The sequence below is a fragment of the Typopeltis vanoorti genome, chromosome 20, assembly GCF_054136105.1.
Source record: "Typopeltis vanoorti isolate ZY-2024b chromosome 20, IOZ_Tvanoo_1.0, whole genome shotgun sequence".
Lineage (NCBI taxonomy): Eukaryota > Metazoa > Arthropoda > Arachnida > Uropygi > Thelyphonidae > Typopeltis > Typopeltis vanoorti.
In genome coordinates this window covers 39,236,853-39,251,288 of record NC_143568.1, presented here as the reverse complement: position 1 = coordinate 39,251,288, position 14,436 = coordinate 39,236,853, and the positions used below count along the sequence as shown (strand labels likewise).

Here is a 14,436-nt window from a genome sequence, read left to right as displayed (position 1 = left end):
ATTATGTTTATTTTAAATAAGAACATGTTTATGTTTTCATTTTTCACAAACAATATGAGTCGCGAGAAGCGTGAGAAGTTAGCATTTGAACAGAGATTAATAGAGGTCTCCTCCAGTCCAATTTACTGTTCACCATAGCAAGCACACATTTAAAATAAAACACTATCATATTTCATTCAGAAACTATTTAACAATTTAAGCATTAAATTACACCACAAAACATCTTCTTTTCTAATTTTTGCAACAATAGATCAGCGATAAGAATGAACTTCAAACAAATGGAGCGAAAGTTCATTTTCGTGTAGGCAACAGATGGCTGGAGTACCAACGCGCAGAAGGGATGTATCGAAGAAAAATTTCTTCGGCTATCCACACACTTCTAAATTTTCCACAAGATAGAGAGCAATTTCAAAGCAAGAACAATATAGAGCACAACATTCGGATTGTTTTGGATTTATATTACAAGTGGAAGAATAAAGTTGGAAGAAACTTTAATGACAAATGGAGAAATACAAAGTCATGGAGATGTGGAAGGAATGCGGTTTATTCTGTAGCTAAAGTATGCTTTTGGAAGAATATTGATAATATGAGACTAGTGGCTGAAGCGATAAGATGCATGAATGAATTTGACTACTGTTGGGAACTTAAAGAACAGGAGCTGTATTATCCCGACATTATGGATTTGTGGAAGTGGGCTGGAAATGACATTCCTTATAACAGAACAGTGCAGGAGTCGCCTCTCTCCTATTTCTTACGAGTGGCAAACGTCGCACAAATGGTATGTGATGACGGCATTCGATTTGTTGAGTATTTCGGTCTCGACACGTGGGTATTCTTCTGGGATTTTTCACCTGATATGATACTATTGCTAGTAAGGAATGGAGCCAAGATATTAGAAGATAAACCAAGAAATTTAACCTATAATATAGACATTCATAAATTCGATTTTATTTTACTCTGTATGGAACGACTCATTTTCAACGAGCTCAACGACGCCGGAGAGTTAACGATAAACCATTTCCAGAAAAGAATCAAATGTGTTCGATATGCACTTCGCGATGCTCCTCAGTTATCATCCAGATCTTTGCAAAATGTCATTGATTGCAACCACAGGCTCCTAAGACATGTAGACGATTCTGTTTTAGATATCTCTGCAAGACAGTTTCTTGATGTGGCCTTCCCATGGCTGCCCATCTTAAAACAACAATTCTTAACTCCATGTAAGTTAACTCATCTCTGTAGATATGTCATCAGAAATTGTCTTCGAGAGAACTGGCAGCTTCCTAATGGCATACAGAGACTTCCCCTCCCTCTGCACATTCGCATGTATCTCGATCTCCAGAAAGACTAATAATACTCCGAATGTTCCGTTTCATTCCAGTTATAATTAGTGAGCATTCTGTTTCCTTTCTTTAAATCGTATTCTTCAATAATAACGAAAATGACATAACTGACACCCTTTCATCTTTAATAACAATGTTTACAATCCAACCCCAGAGATCTTCTTAAGAAACAAAAAAAAGTAATACTTTACATTTGAGTTTAAAAAACTGAAATGCAAAGAAAACTTTTGACAATCATAAAATGGTACGTTTCGTAATCTCATTCTTGTATCGCGATACCATTCATTATCACAACAGCTGAACCTAGAAATGGTTAGAGCAGTGGTTCTTAACCTTTTCAAAGTCACAGAACACTTTTGATTATAAGAAAAATTTGGGGAACACCAAAAGCATTAGGATCATAAAACTAACAATAAAAATATGCATGGACTTGCCTTTTATAAAAATGGAACTTATTTTAATGCGATACTTGAGTTTGTCGACTTTTGCAGATTTCAGCAATATCAGGTCTAATATACTGCTCAAACAATTAGGGGATATTTTTGTGGTTATTCTTGTTAAAATTATTTCACGCTAAAATGTATAATTTGTTAAATTTGTAATAAATATCCATTATTTAAACAATATCTCATCAATTGCACCCTCTCCATAAGTAAGAAATATTTATTCATGTATAAAGTACCCAATAGTTATAATTATTTGCAGAAGTTTATAATTATCTGACAGAAACTAAAATATCCCCTAATTGTTTTGAGCAGTGTATTTGTTAAAAAGTTACCATCATATCTTTGTGTATATTGGTAAGTCTTTCACGCTTTTTAGTTTTTATATGGGTTAATAACAAACCGAGCTCACACAAATATGATGCTGAAAACTGTAACAAAATTTTCAGTTCCCCTGTAGAGAGAGCTGGGTATTCAGCTTGCACAAAAATCCTAAATTCCTCGACAGTTATTTCAGAGAATTTCATTTTTAGAGCACGATCCGTTGACAAGGTAACTAATTGTTGTTGTTCTTCTTGTAACGAAAATTCACAACTCGGTGTATTAACTGTGCCAAATGGATTTCGTATCCAGTAATAATTGTGTATATTTAAAGAAGGAAAGTAACTTGAAATCTTCTCATCTCTTCCAGTATTGTTCTGTTATATTCAGACTATTACACTGAGAACTGTGTCATGTGACATCTTCCACCGGCGGAACACTTGTAACCAGTTCGCGGAACACAAGTGTTCCGGGAAACACCGGCTAAGAACCACTGGGTTAGAGTATTACACGTTACGGTTAGAAATAGTTACAGTATTACACGTTACCGGTAGAAACGGTTACAGTATTACATGTAGTACAGTATAATACTACACTACGTACAATAGTAATTTTAATAGCAAACCTAAATACCAAGTTTTATTCAGTTTCATAAATGCAGCGATGAATTAATTATTATCATTTTTGATTGTTTCGCAAATAAACATGGAATTATAACAAAAAAAAGTAATTTAGTGATCAGTGTTAAACTTAAGAATGGTTTAAAAAAGTACTGAAATAATTACTGTACTCAAAGCGTACTTATTACTGCATTAAATCTCATGCTAATAATAATAATAATAAGAAGAAGAAGAAGAAGAAGAAGAGTTCAAATTTAGCGAAGGTAAAGAATCGTTTTAGTTTTACCAATCAAATTGGAATTATAACGAGAAAAGGATTTTTTTTTTCATCAGTTAGTCATTTTAATCTAAGGCTGGTTTAACAATAGAAATCATCTGCTCTGAAGCATACCAACCAGACAAAAAGTAAAACCCAACAACATTTTACATATAATGCAAAATGAAAATGTTTTAGAGTTGAATTTTGGATTGCTCCATATATCCATGGTTTTCGTGAGTTCTGGTCTGTGGTGATGATGAAATATGTGGTGCATTTAGTTTTACAAAATTTTATCAATCAGTGGTATTTTTATATTGAAAGGCATACCGCATTTACTTCGATTTCTTAGGCGTAGCTCACCGAATGCGTAAGCACTGCAGCATTCATTTTGTTCATCTGTCCGCAAGCAAGTTATTCCTGAAGCCTGGCTGGGCATATTTTGCTCAAAATTAGTATTTGAAATTTTATCGAGTGGATAGCATATCCACTCTCAAACCAATAGATCGCAAGTTCGAATCTCGCTGTGGGCATGAATGTTTGTGATTGTTTTCTGGTGAAAGATGAATTTCATCTCTAAGACCGCCGCATTTCTTATTGGAGGTCTGAAGTGGCTTGAAAACGCTCCGTGTTTGGTCTCTAGATCAACGTTTCCAAACTATATAAAAAATACATAAAACTGATTGATAAAAAAAAAAAAAAAGTTAATGCTTAGTCCACGGTCCAAATGTACTATAGGTTTGCAATTAACCTTTCGTAGGTGGGAACCACACGAAAAAAAAAAAAAAAAACTTCTTCTCTGGCTGTTCGGAATTGGATTTAAGATACACACAAGATGTTTTGGTGATTCGACGTTAAGTTATATTTATTGGCAGAGCGATTTTCGAATGACAATAATTCCTACCAAATAAGCGAAAATGAATTATTATTTTTATTTATTTATTTTAATGTGGATCGATGGGCCGTCTAAACTGTGCGCATGCGCTGACGCTGTGGTACGCGTCGTACGTTTCCGCGCACAAGACTCAGTTTCCTGCTCCATTGTCAAAGACAACGCAGTAACGAAGTTTATCTTCAAAAGATGACAAAAAGTGACATAAACCGTTTTGACATGTACACAAATTTTATGTACTATTAGATTTTCAGCTGAATAAAAATTTGTAACTTCGATTTTTCTTAATTAATTTTGGAAGTTTATAAATGTAAAGTATGTTATACACTTTATTCGAAAATTGCTGTCCTTCCCCGAACTTGGACTATCCAGACAAGCATAACTCCTGCTCCGAAGAAATTATGAGTTGTGCATTTGTTTCTCTGGCTTAGAGGGAACATCGATGTGAATCTTACCCCATAAAAGGTTGTAAACCGAACCGATATCATATTAATACAGTAAACCCTCGATTTAACGGACTTCGGATTTAACAGACAAAATTTCCGGTCCGTATGTCACATGTGAAAATTAACACCCTGTTAATTTTAAAATGCTTTTAACCAAGATTTTCTTATAATTAAATTAATAGGTTATTTTTTGATATTAACTCCTGTAATTTTTAACAAATTTTGGCGAATAGGCCATCATATGTTCGAAAAACACTGTAGTAATTTAGCCGACATAAATGAGTCACCGCTCATAAAACATGTTCGGCTAATGATTAGGACGTGATCACACCAATCGCACTATAATTGGTTCTTTTCGTACCGCGGAGTGACTTTCTGCGACAGTTTTATTACACACATTTTCGTAATTTTAGGGAGTTAATTATAAAAAATAAAAAAAAACAGCAGAATTCAAAAATTCAAAAAAAGCACGATAGTTTTTTCAAAGCAGGATTACCTAAACCAAGCGCCTCAACATCGAACATTAACTTCACATTAACTTATCTAAAAGTGTGAAAATTGCAGTATAATATTACAGATATTTTTATTATAAAAAATTACGATTTAACGGACACCCCTTAGCCCCTATTAGTCCGTTAAATCGAGGGTTTACTGTATTAGGATCTGTCCGTCTGGTTGACAGAGTGAATACAGTACCTACTCTCCAAACAAGAAGCTGCAGGTTCTAATTCCACCCTGCACATGGATGCTTATGAATATCGCTAGGTGCGAGAATTTCATTGCATAGTGTAAAACTATCTCTTGCTTATTTGAGTAACTTGAAAAATGCCCATGTTTGGTCTCTACGGCACGGTTTCTGGATTATTACAAAAATAAAATAAAATAATAAATATATTAACCTCCTTTATCCCCCAAAGGCAGTAGGTGAGGCCGTTTTAACCCTAACTTTTCGGAGACTGAGAGGCAACAGTCTTCAGAGGCAATCAAAGATAGCTGGTCCAACTATCAGTAACAGTACAAACGGCATCCATTGAAGAGAGTACTGCAGACGCTGTACCATCTCAACCATCTCATAGTCCTAACTTCAAAACAATATACTGCATTATTGTTTGAAATAGTGTGAGTTCTGCAGTGAATCTTCTTGAGTTCATGTGATGAAAAAACTCACCTGACCTTGCCAGAGATCGACTAACTCGGGAACCGATAGAAGAAATACATATAAAAAGAAACCTGTAGACAGCTACTAGAATCGAACTTAGAAGAGCCTTTCTTCCGGGATGAGGTTTAGCACTATGACTGCAAACGTCATTTCCAAAGGGTTACGTTTATTTATTTATTTATGAATTTATTTATAAATAAATATAAATAAATAAAAATCCGTGGCCCACCAATGGTACTGGTGCACTGTAGGTTTATAACCTTTTATGGGTAGGAATCACATTGAAAAAATGAACTTTTTCAAGCCATTTCAGGTCTAAACTCGGATAAAAATTTCACACATATTCATGTCTATGGCGCAATTCGAACCCACAGTTTGTTGGTTGGAAAGAGTTGAGTTATCCAATTCGACTGGCTGGAAGGATTTCATTATCGGCCCATCTATAAATGTGCCGATTTCATCAGCCGCCTGGTTTTGCTGCTATAGCAGCAAAGTCAGGCGAAACAAAATATAGGAAGATCTGAATTAGGTTGGATATCGCGCAATGATATACCTCGTTCTACATGACAAGGAGAGACCATATGCTTCAGGTGCAATATCTATCTTATGGTAAAAAGTATGGAGCAAATACTTCACCCCCACTGCCGAGGAGTGACACGAACCCTCTAGACTTCGATCTGTTACCTAAGTGGAAAGAAGCACTTCACGTAGAATATTCCACTATTACTGATGAGGTCTCTGCTGAAGTAACACGACTTATCAAAGGCGCGAGTGCGCGCGCGCGTACGCACGCACACGCACACACACACACACACACACACACACACACACAAAGTCCGCTGACAGGAATACAAAACTAACCCAAACGTTCGACAGCAATGATAAAGCAGAATGGCAATTATACTGAAAGACCTATACAGCACCCCCCCCTATCCGCTGGGGATTCGTTCCAAAACACCCCGCAGATAGTTCCGAACCCTATATAGACTACGTTTTTCTCTATGCATACATACATGATAAAGTTTAATTTATAAATTAGGCACAGTAAGAGATTAACAACGATGACTAATAATAAAATTATACTAACATACTGTTATAGCAACATACTGTAATAAGCGTTATCTGCATGTGAATTCATTCATTTATTTCGTATGGTGATTCAAAGGCGGGGAGTTATGGCACCACCTCAATTCTCGCTATTTTTATCCAGGTTCGGGACCGGCATAGCTGACAATTCAGACCTATGGCTGGAGGGATTGTGTTAAGTATTCCTGACTGTATCCGTGTGTATTCACGGGGCCGGGTTGCCTGCTTGCGGGATGAAAAACCCCAGATAAACAGGGGGGGAAAACCCTGCTGTCCACGCCCAAGACCTGCTAACTTGGCTATGGCTGAGGAAGATCCTTAAGCTCCTCACGTCGTCGACAGGAATCGAACCTAGGACACTCCTTCCGCAGGCATATGGTTGCGAAGCGCATAGCCACTAGGCTAACTGCGCGGACTGAATGTGAATGGAATTTTAGCAACTTTTTTTTATTATTTATTTATTATTTCATGCGAGAACTTTCGCCTTTTCACTTAAAAGGAAGTCTTTTACGGCTTATCTTTGGCATATCCGAATTTCCAGACTATTCTTGCGCTTTGGGGCCATTATTAAGTAAAATAAGGGTTACTTGAACACAAGCACTGCGATACAGCAACGATCGATCTGATAATCGAGAAATACTCAGAACGGCGCGCAGTTTAAAACTTATAAATTGTCTATTACTAAAAGAAAGAGCCATACGGCTTCATTTCGGCAATGCAAAATTACATAGGCAAATTGCATATTAGATCCAACATTATTTCAAAGCCGAATGTTTGCAGAAACTATGAAAGTTTTGTAAGTTGACCTGAGAGCTTACGAGAATACAATCCTCGGCATTCTCAAATTGCCCAAGTAATGCAAGCTAATTCAACTCGGCTAATATCCACTTTGCCGATGTAATTATAAATTATTTATTTCTGGAATTTTTCATTTAATATTTTCTGATCGGGGTTAATCGCGAGTAACTGAAACTACGGATAGCGAACCCGCGGATTAGAGGAAATTGCGGTACATCTATTTTGTTAAATAAAGTCTGGTTTAGCGACAGGAGTACAGTTTACAGAATTTTTGAAATCACCCTCGGATTACAATTTACTACTCAAATCGCATATTTATCTGTTTCTTTGTCGAACATTATTGAGGGGTGGGGAGAGCGAAAAAAAAAGGCAAATTAAGGTTTGGCTGGCTTAATACGATATTCATGCTTCTCACTGGTGACTGGCATTGGTGTAATAAAATTGCAAAAGTAATTAAGAAAAAGATGAAAAATGCAATGTACACCAATGCCGAACCTATAAAATGTATATGTGGTAGATATAATTCACGTGGAACGTTTTACTGCAAAAAAAAAAAAAAGATATTTTAGTTCTGTAAAAAATAGATTTGAAATTTTAGCATCATATCTCAAATGTTATGTGTATCATTTAATAAAAAATAAATAAATAAAAATATTTAAAACGATTTATATAACAACCTCATGCAAGGAATATGTACTTGGAAACGAAATTGTAATATTATATATATATATATATATATATAATCCACTTACTCGAAATTATAGCAGGCATAATGGTGGTGAAAAGTTGTTCAAATATCATTTTCTGCAGATTCAAGTTCAGTTTCATGAAACCTGAATGCAAAAAATAAAATGAAATAAATAAAAACTACAATTCCACTAGTTCAAATATAAGTTTGAACCAGTGGAATATATAAAAACTACATATATTTCATAAAATATATACAATTTTCATTGAACTTCATTAAAATATACGAATATTTTCGCACTATGGCAACTATTATAATACGCAAATTGATTTTCTTTAAATCAATGATGTAGGCATAATTATTATAAATAAATTGTAAAATACCACTCTTATCAATTCCAAACGGTCATGTTATTGATTAAAGCTTTATTAAGACGATAAAAACGATACTTTATTAAGAATAACGTATCGTTTTGAAGTGAAAAATAAATATCCCTTATTTAATTTAAAGTTCGCACGAATATCCTCAATATTGAATAATTTTATCATTATTATTATTACGTGACACCTCCAAGAACTCTTCAAGGTGTAATCGACCGATTACATCCTCTACACACACACACACACACACACACACACACACACACACACACACACACACACACACACACACACACACACACACACACACACACACACAGCGCCACTACTATCACCTACACACTACGTTATCTACTGCCTATTAATAGTGCTTATGTGTTTGTTCTAAAGGCCAATTTGCCTGTATGAGGATGAAAAATCCCGAGTTTCCGGGAGAAAAAAAAAAAAAAAACCTGCTACATTAACGTCCATTTAATATTCCCCTGATTCCATCAAATTATTGTGAAAATATAATATAAATATTCCCTTATATTACTATACACAAGACTTGAATATATAGTAATTTAAGGGAGTATTTAAGCCTAACATTGAAAACATTCTGTTTAAAATAAATTTCATTGAAAAACAATCTTCTTCTTCTTCTTCTGCAGCTTCTCCCACTTAAGTGGGGTCACTGTTGATGATGAGTTTCCTCCACATCCCCCTGTCTTGGGCTGTCACCACATCCAAGTTCTTCATCCTCAAGTCCTCTTCTACCAGTTCCCTCCATCTCTTCTTTGGCCGCCCACGCTTCCTCCTTCCTTGCACATTCATCTGCATGACCCTTCTTCCCACATATTCGTCCTCCCTCCTCATCACATGACCAAACCATCTCAACCTTGCCTCCTGTATCTTCGCTCCTAAGTTCGTAACTTTTACTGTTCCCCTCACATAGTCATTTCTCAGACGATCCTTTCTGGTCACACCGCTCATCCACCTAAGCATTCTCATCTCTGCTACTTCCATCCTGCTGATGTTATTTTTCCTCAGGGCCACAGTTTCTATAGCATACGTCATAGCTGGCCTCACTACTGTCTATAGATTTTGCCTTTCAGATTGATCGGCACCCTCTTATCGCATAACACTCCAGCCATCTCCCTCCAGTTCCTCCAACCCGCTTATATCCTGCATCCCACTTCCTTCTCAGCTCCTCCATCTTCTTCCATTGAAAGTTCCTCACCTTCCTGATGACTTTTCCTTCCAGCTCCAGACATTTCTTCTCCCTCAGACACCTCCAGACTTCTTGCCTTGGCACTCTAACGTATGCTTTTTCCAGATCAATAAATGCCAGGTGTAGCTCCCGTTGTTTCTCTCGAAACTTTTCCCACTGTGCAACACATATACTCTGTCTTACTTCTGCTCTGTCTCACCTCTCTCTTCCAGTACTTTTCTCCATCTTTCCAGTTTAGTTCTCGCTTCTTCTCTTGAATCTGCACACAGCAAGATGTCATCTGATCACAATATTAAACAGAAACGGACAATGCTGACCTTTGATGCAAGCCAACTGTTACTTGAAAACTTTCTGTCTGCCTTAGACAGGTCCGAACACTTGTCTTCACATTTCTGTACATCTCCCACACCAATCTGACATATTTCTCCGGACATTTCTTCTCCCTCAGACACCTCCAGACTTCTTGCCTTGGCACTCTATCGTATGCTTTCTCCAGATCAATAAATGCCAGATGTAGCTCCCGTTGTTTCTATCGAAACTTTTCCGTCATCTGCTGTAACCCAAAGATAGCATCTTTTGTTGATCTACCAGGCATGAAGCCAAATTGTTCCTTTGCAATCTCCACCTCCTTCCTCAATCTTCCATCAAGAACCCTTTCTAGGATTTTTATTCTGTGGGACATCAACTTTATTCCTCTGTAATTTTTACAGTCTTGTGCATCCCCTTTACCCTTGTAGATGGGGACAAGAGTACTCTCCCTCCATTCCTCGGGTATATTTTCCTGTTGGCAAACTTTCATGAACAGGTCCCACAGCAGGTCAATTCCCTCTTCCCCCAGTGCCTTCCATGCCTCCACTGGAATTCTGTCGGGGCCCACCGATTTTCCATTCCTCATCCTCTTCATGGCCTCCATCACTTCCACTCTACTGATGTTCTGCACCATCCCCTCAGAAGGCTGCCCATCTTCTCTGTGAGTCCCTTGCATATTCCTCATTCAAAAGTCCCTCAAAGTATATTCTCCATCTGTTTCTTATGTCCACATCCCTCCATAATACTCTTCCTTCAGCGTCTTTGATCTGCCTCACATGTAAGATGTCCTTTGCTGCTTTATTTCTACATTTCACTAGTTAGTAAATTTTTCTCTGTCCTTCCTTTGTTTCTAATTGATCATACAGATCTTGATATGCCATGGCCTTCGCCTGTGCCACAACTCTCTTGGCCTCTTGCTTTCTCTCTCTGTCCTCTTCCACTCTTGACTCATCCCACTTCTGCTTTGCCTTCCTCTTAGCTGTCACTGCCACTTGTACATTATTATTCCACCACCAACCCTCCTTCTGCTCTCTAATCTTACCAGATGTCTCACCAAGCACCTCGATTACACAGCTCAGGATTACTTTTGAATTATGTTTCCACCAATCCTGTACACTTTCCAGTCCATCCGAAATCCTCTCTAACACCCTCTCCCTAAAACGATTCCTCACACTCTCTTCTTTTAAGCGAAACCACTTAATTGTCTTCATCCCATGGCTTCCAGAGGTTCTTATCTTCGATCTTATTTTAAAGTCTGTGCACAGCAGTCGGTGTTGCTGTGCCACTTGATCTGTTGGAATTATTTTACAATTTGTCACAACCTTAAGATGTTTTCTTCTAGTCAAAATGTAGTCAATTTGTGAACATTAAAAAATAATAAAGTTATTTAATTCATTAGGTAACAGTGGAAATGAAAAACTTAAAATATAATTTTCGAATTGAAATTAAAAATATCAAAATAATTACAAACACGACATGCATATAATAATAATAATAATAATAATTATTATTATTATTATTATTATTATTATTATTATTATTATTAAACTAGTGAATTTCCTTCAATATACAATACGAACTAATCAACCCTTTATCAAAAAGCAGACGTCAAGCAAAATATATTTTAATTACTAATTATATGAAGAGCCAAAGGCTTCAATTCGGCGACGTGAAATTATTTAAGTTAAGGGATATTACATCCCATATTGTTTCATAGCCGAATAAAAAACTCAGAGTTTCATGCCGAATATAGAAACTATATATAAATATAAAGTTCGGCGAGTCCAAGCGTAAGCAAATACCTGGATAGTGCAACATCAGGGCAACTCATAGTCCATCTGGTAGTGCAACGCTGGGGCAACTCATAGTAAGGGTGGAGCAAGCTCCGATCACTGTTCTTGGCATTTACCCATAATGTGAAACCCAGCTCCTAGGAGCTGTATTGCTGTTCTACATTATGAGAGAAGATCACTACCCAGACCGGTTTCAACCTTTAGTGAGGTCTCATCAGTGGGTAGGTAGACCAAATAATACCAAGTTTGTAGCGAACAGAACTTACATACAAATTTGTACGAACAGATGTAAGTTCTGTTCGCTACAAACTTGGTATTATTTGGTCTACCTACTCACTGATGAGACCTCAATAAAGTTTGAAACCGGTCTGGGTAGTGATCTTCTCTCATAATGTAGAACAGTAATACAGCTCCTAGGAGCTGGGTTTCACATTATGGGTAAATGCCAAGAACAGTGATCGGAGCTTGCTCCACCCTCACTATGAGTTGCCCCAGCGTTGCACTACCAGATGGACTATGAGTTGCCCTGGTGTTGCACTATCCAGGTATTTGCTTACGCTTGGACTCGCCGAACTTTATATTTATATATAGTTTCTGTATTCGGCATGAAACTCTTTGAGTTTCTTATTCGGCTATGAAACAATATGGGATGTAATATCCCTTAACTTAAATATAATTTAATTATCCTGAACACAAATACAGTATAGTACAAAAAAAGTTGAATAGAAAAGATAAATAGGGAAGAGGAAGACAAACCCTAATTTACAGTACGCCATTTTTATTTTTCATTACCTACTTAATGCTTTTATCATCATTCTTATAAGTACTAAATAACTAGGAACTGATTTAACGAGCGTCTGCTTTTCTGTTTTTACACACAGCATTGCTTAACAGAAACATTATTAAATATAAACCGTATGCACCATGGTTCAGTAACTTTTAATTGAAGATAATCACATCGAGACTTTGGGATTTTAAATTCCCTGTAGTCCGCGCGGTTAGCCGACTGGCTATGCGCTTCGCAAAGGAGTATCCTAGTTTCGATTCCCGTCGCTGACGTGAGGAGCTTAAGGATCTTTCTCAGCCATAGCGAAGTTAGCCGGTCTTGGGCGTGGACAGCAGGGTTTTTCATCCCGCAAGCAGGCAAACCGTGAACACACAGGCTACGTAGGAAACACCGGGAGGCATAGGGATAGCCACCTTATCCTCGGGAAGGCTACGACTTGGAAGAGCTAAGGAATAGCTCCGTAACAGGCCACTAGGCCTAATAAGTGAAGGGAAGAAGAAGAAGTAATATTTATAACTGTAAACTGAAGGATTTGGAAATTTATACACATCGAAAGACAACCAAAAAAGAAAGAAAAGAAGTCAAACGCTTACTTACTCGGCCCGTTGTGACACCAGCAGGGCAGAAACTTGAGGAGCAAGAAAAAACCTGTGAGATCAAACGTATACTACTACTTTAGAAAATAAGCGAGATCAAATTATTTTGTTTCGCATTGCAGCAGCTTCTAGAGTTACGCGCCAAAGTGGTCATACAGCAGAGTGATATGTGGAGTATCTTATGACTTGCATTCAAGTCTGTTGCGCAATTTAATTTAGAAAAAGAATAAAAAAATTATATTGAAAAATTATTTTATAATTTATCAACATAATAAAATGTAAATAATAAAATGTAGTTTTTATTAATGCAGTTCGTAACTCTAGTTCGTTATAAAAATCTTTCAATTTCGGCAGCCTTTCATAATGGCGAAGAAGACAACCTATGGAGTTCACAGTTTTTCAATTTCAAGATACTTAATTTCGGCAACATATATCAAGAAATTATGACGACTATACTTTAATAGTGTGAAACTGTATAATAAAACTGTCTTTCTTATTTCAGAGTTTATTTTACGTTATTTCGTCCAACCCGTATGAAGAGAGCGTAATCGAGTTTTAACCGGTAGTTTGAAGTGAATGTGCGCATGCGCAGATATAGCGGCAGCAGGTAAGTAAGCTATTTGTTTGCGATGAGGAGAATATGAGTTACTTTTAATGGAAGAAAAGGGTTGAAGAAACGCATAGATAGAAGAAACATATAGCTCTATCTGAAAGAAGTTTCTTGCAAAACGGCAAACGACCACCAGAAGATAAAAATCTAGAAGAAGGCCTCTAATTATTGATTTAATAGTATAAACAACATCACGGTTTGGAAAGAGTGAATTCCTATGAGTAGTTTTGGTCTGTTTGTTTTTCTTAACCCTGCGTTGGGAGGTAGAACATTTATTTGCTTCAGAACAGCAGCTATGTTTTCTTCTAATAGTAACCACAGACAAGAAGGAAACTATTCAAAAAGAAAGGAGAACCGATTTCATTAAAAATGAAAGTATTGGTTAGAGAACTGTAAAGCAAAACAACACTTTATTCAAATTGTTTTTCTCCTAATGGATAATTTTCTGAAGTAGAGGAACATTTAGAGGAATACACTGATGTCTAATGAGGTAGGACAAGAAATTTTTTCTCTCCCTTTTGGGAAGAATGTTAACTCTGAAATGACTTATTTGGGAACTGATTGTATTCGAAGGCGAAAGTTAAATCTGGATAGGATCAGCGATTTTTTTTTTTTTTTTTTAATTCCTGAAATTAAGTTTGTGTGAGTGTAAGAGAGAAAGTGTATCTCTTCTGAAATCTTTTTTTAACTGAATTTTAT

At 36.7% G+C, this 14,436-nt stretch overlaps 2 protein-coding genes across 2 annotated transcripts in view; one reads left to right on the top strand and one right to left on the bottom strand.

Annotated features, from left to right (window-relative positions):
* The window catches only part of LOC150095386 (lysosomal Pro-X carboxypeptidase), a 276,707-nt gene extending 263,549 nt beyond the window's left edge, over nt 1-13,158 (bottom strand). Inside the window, exons 1-2 of the mRNA XM_090410434.1 lie at nt 13,129-13,158; nt 8,117-8,197 (exon numbers count right to left, since the gene is read on the bottom strand). The gene's annotated coding sequence lies outside the window, so the exon portion shown is untranslated. The remainder of the gene's footprint in view (nt 1-8,116; nt 8,198-13,128) is intronic.
* Nucleotides 587-1,351, top strand: LOC150095387 (ankyrin repeat and SOCS box protein 17-like). Its single transcript, XM_090410670.1, has one exon. It carries the CDS (start codon nt 587-589, stop codon nt 1,349-1,351), a length of 765 nt encoding a protein of 254 aa, XP_090266796.1.
* Nucleotides 13,159-14,436: the final 1,278 nt, after the last annotated feature.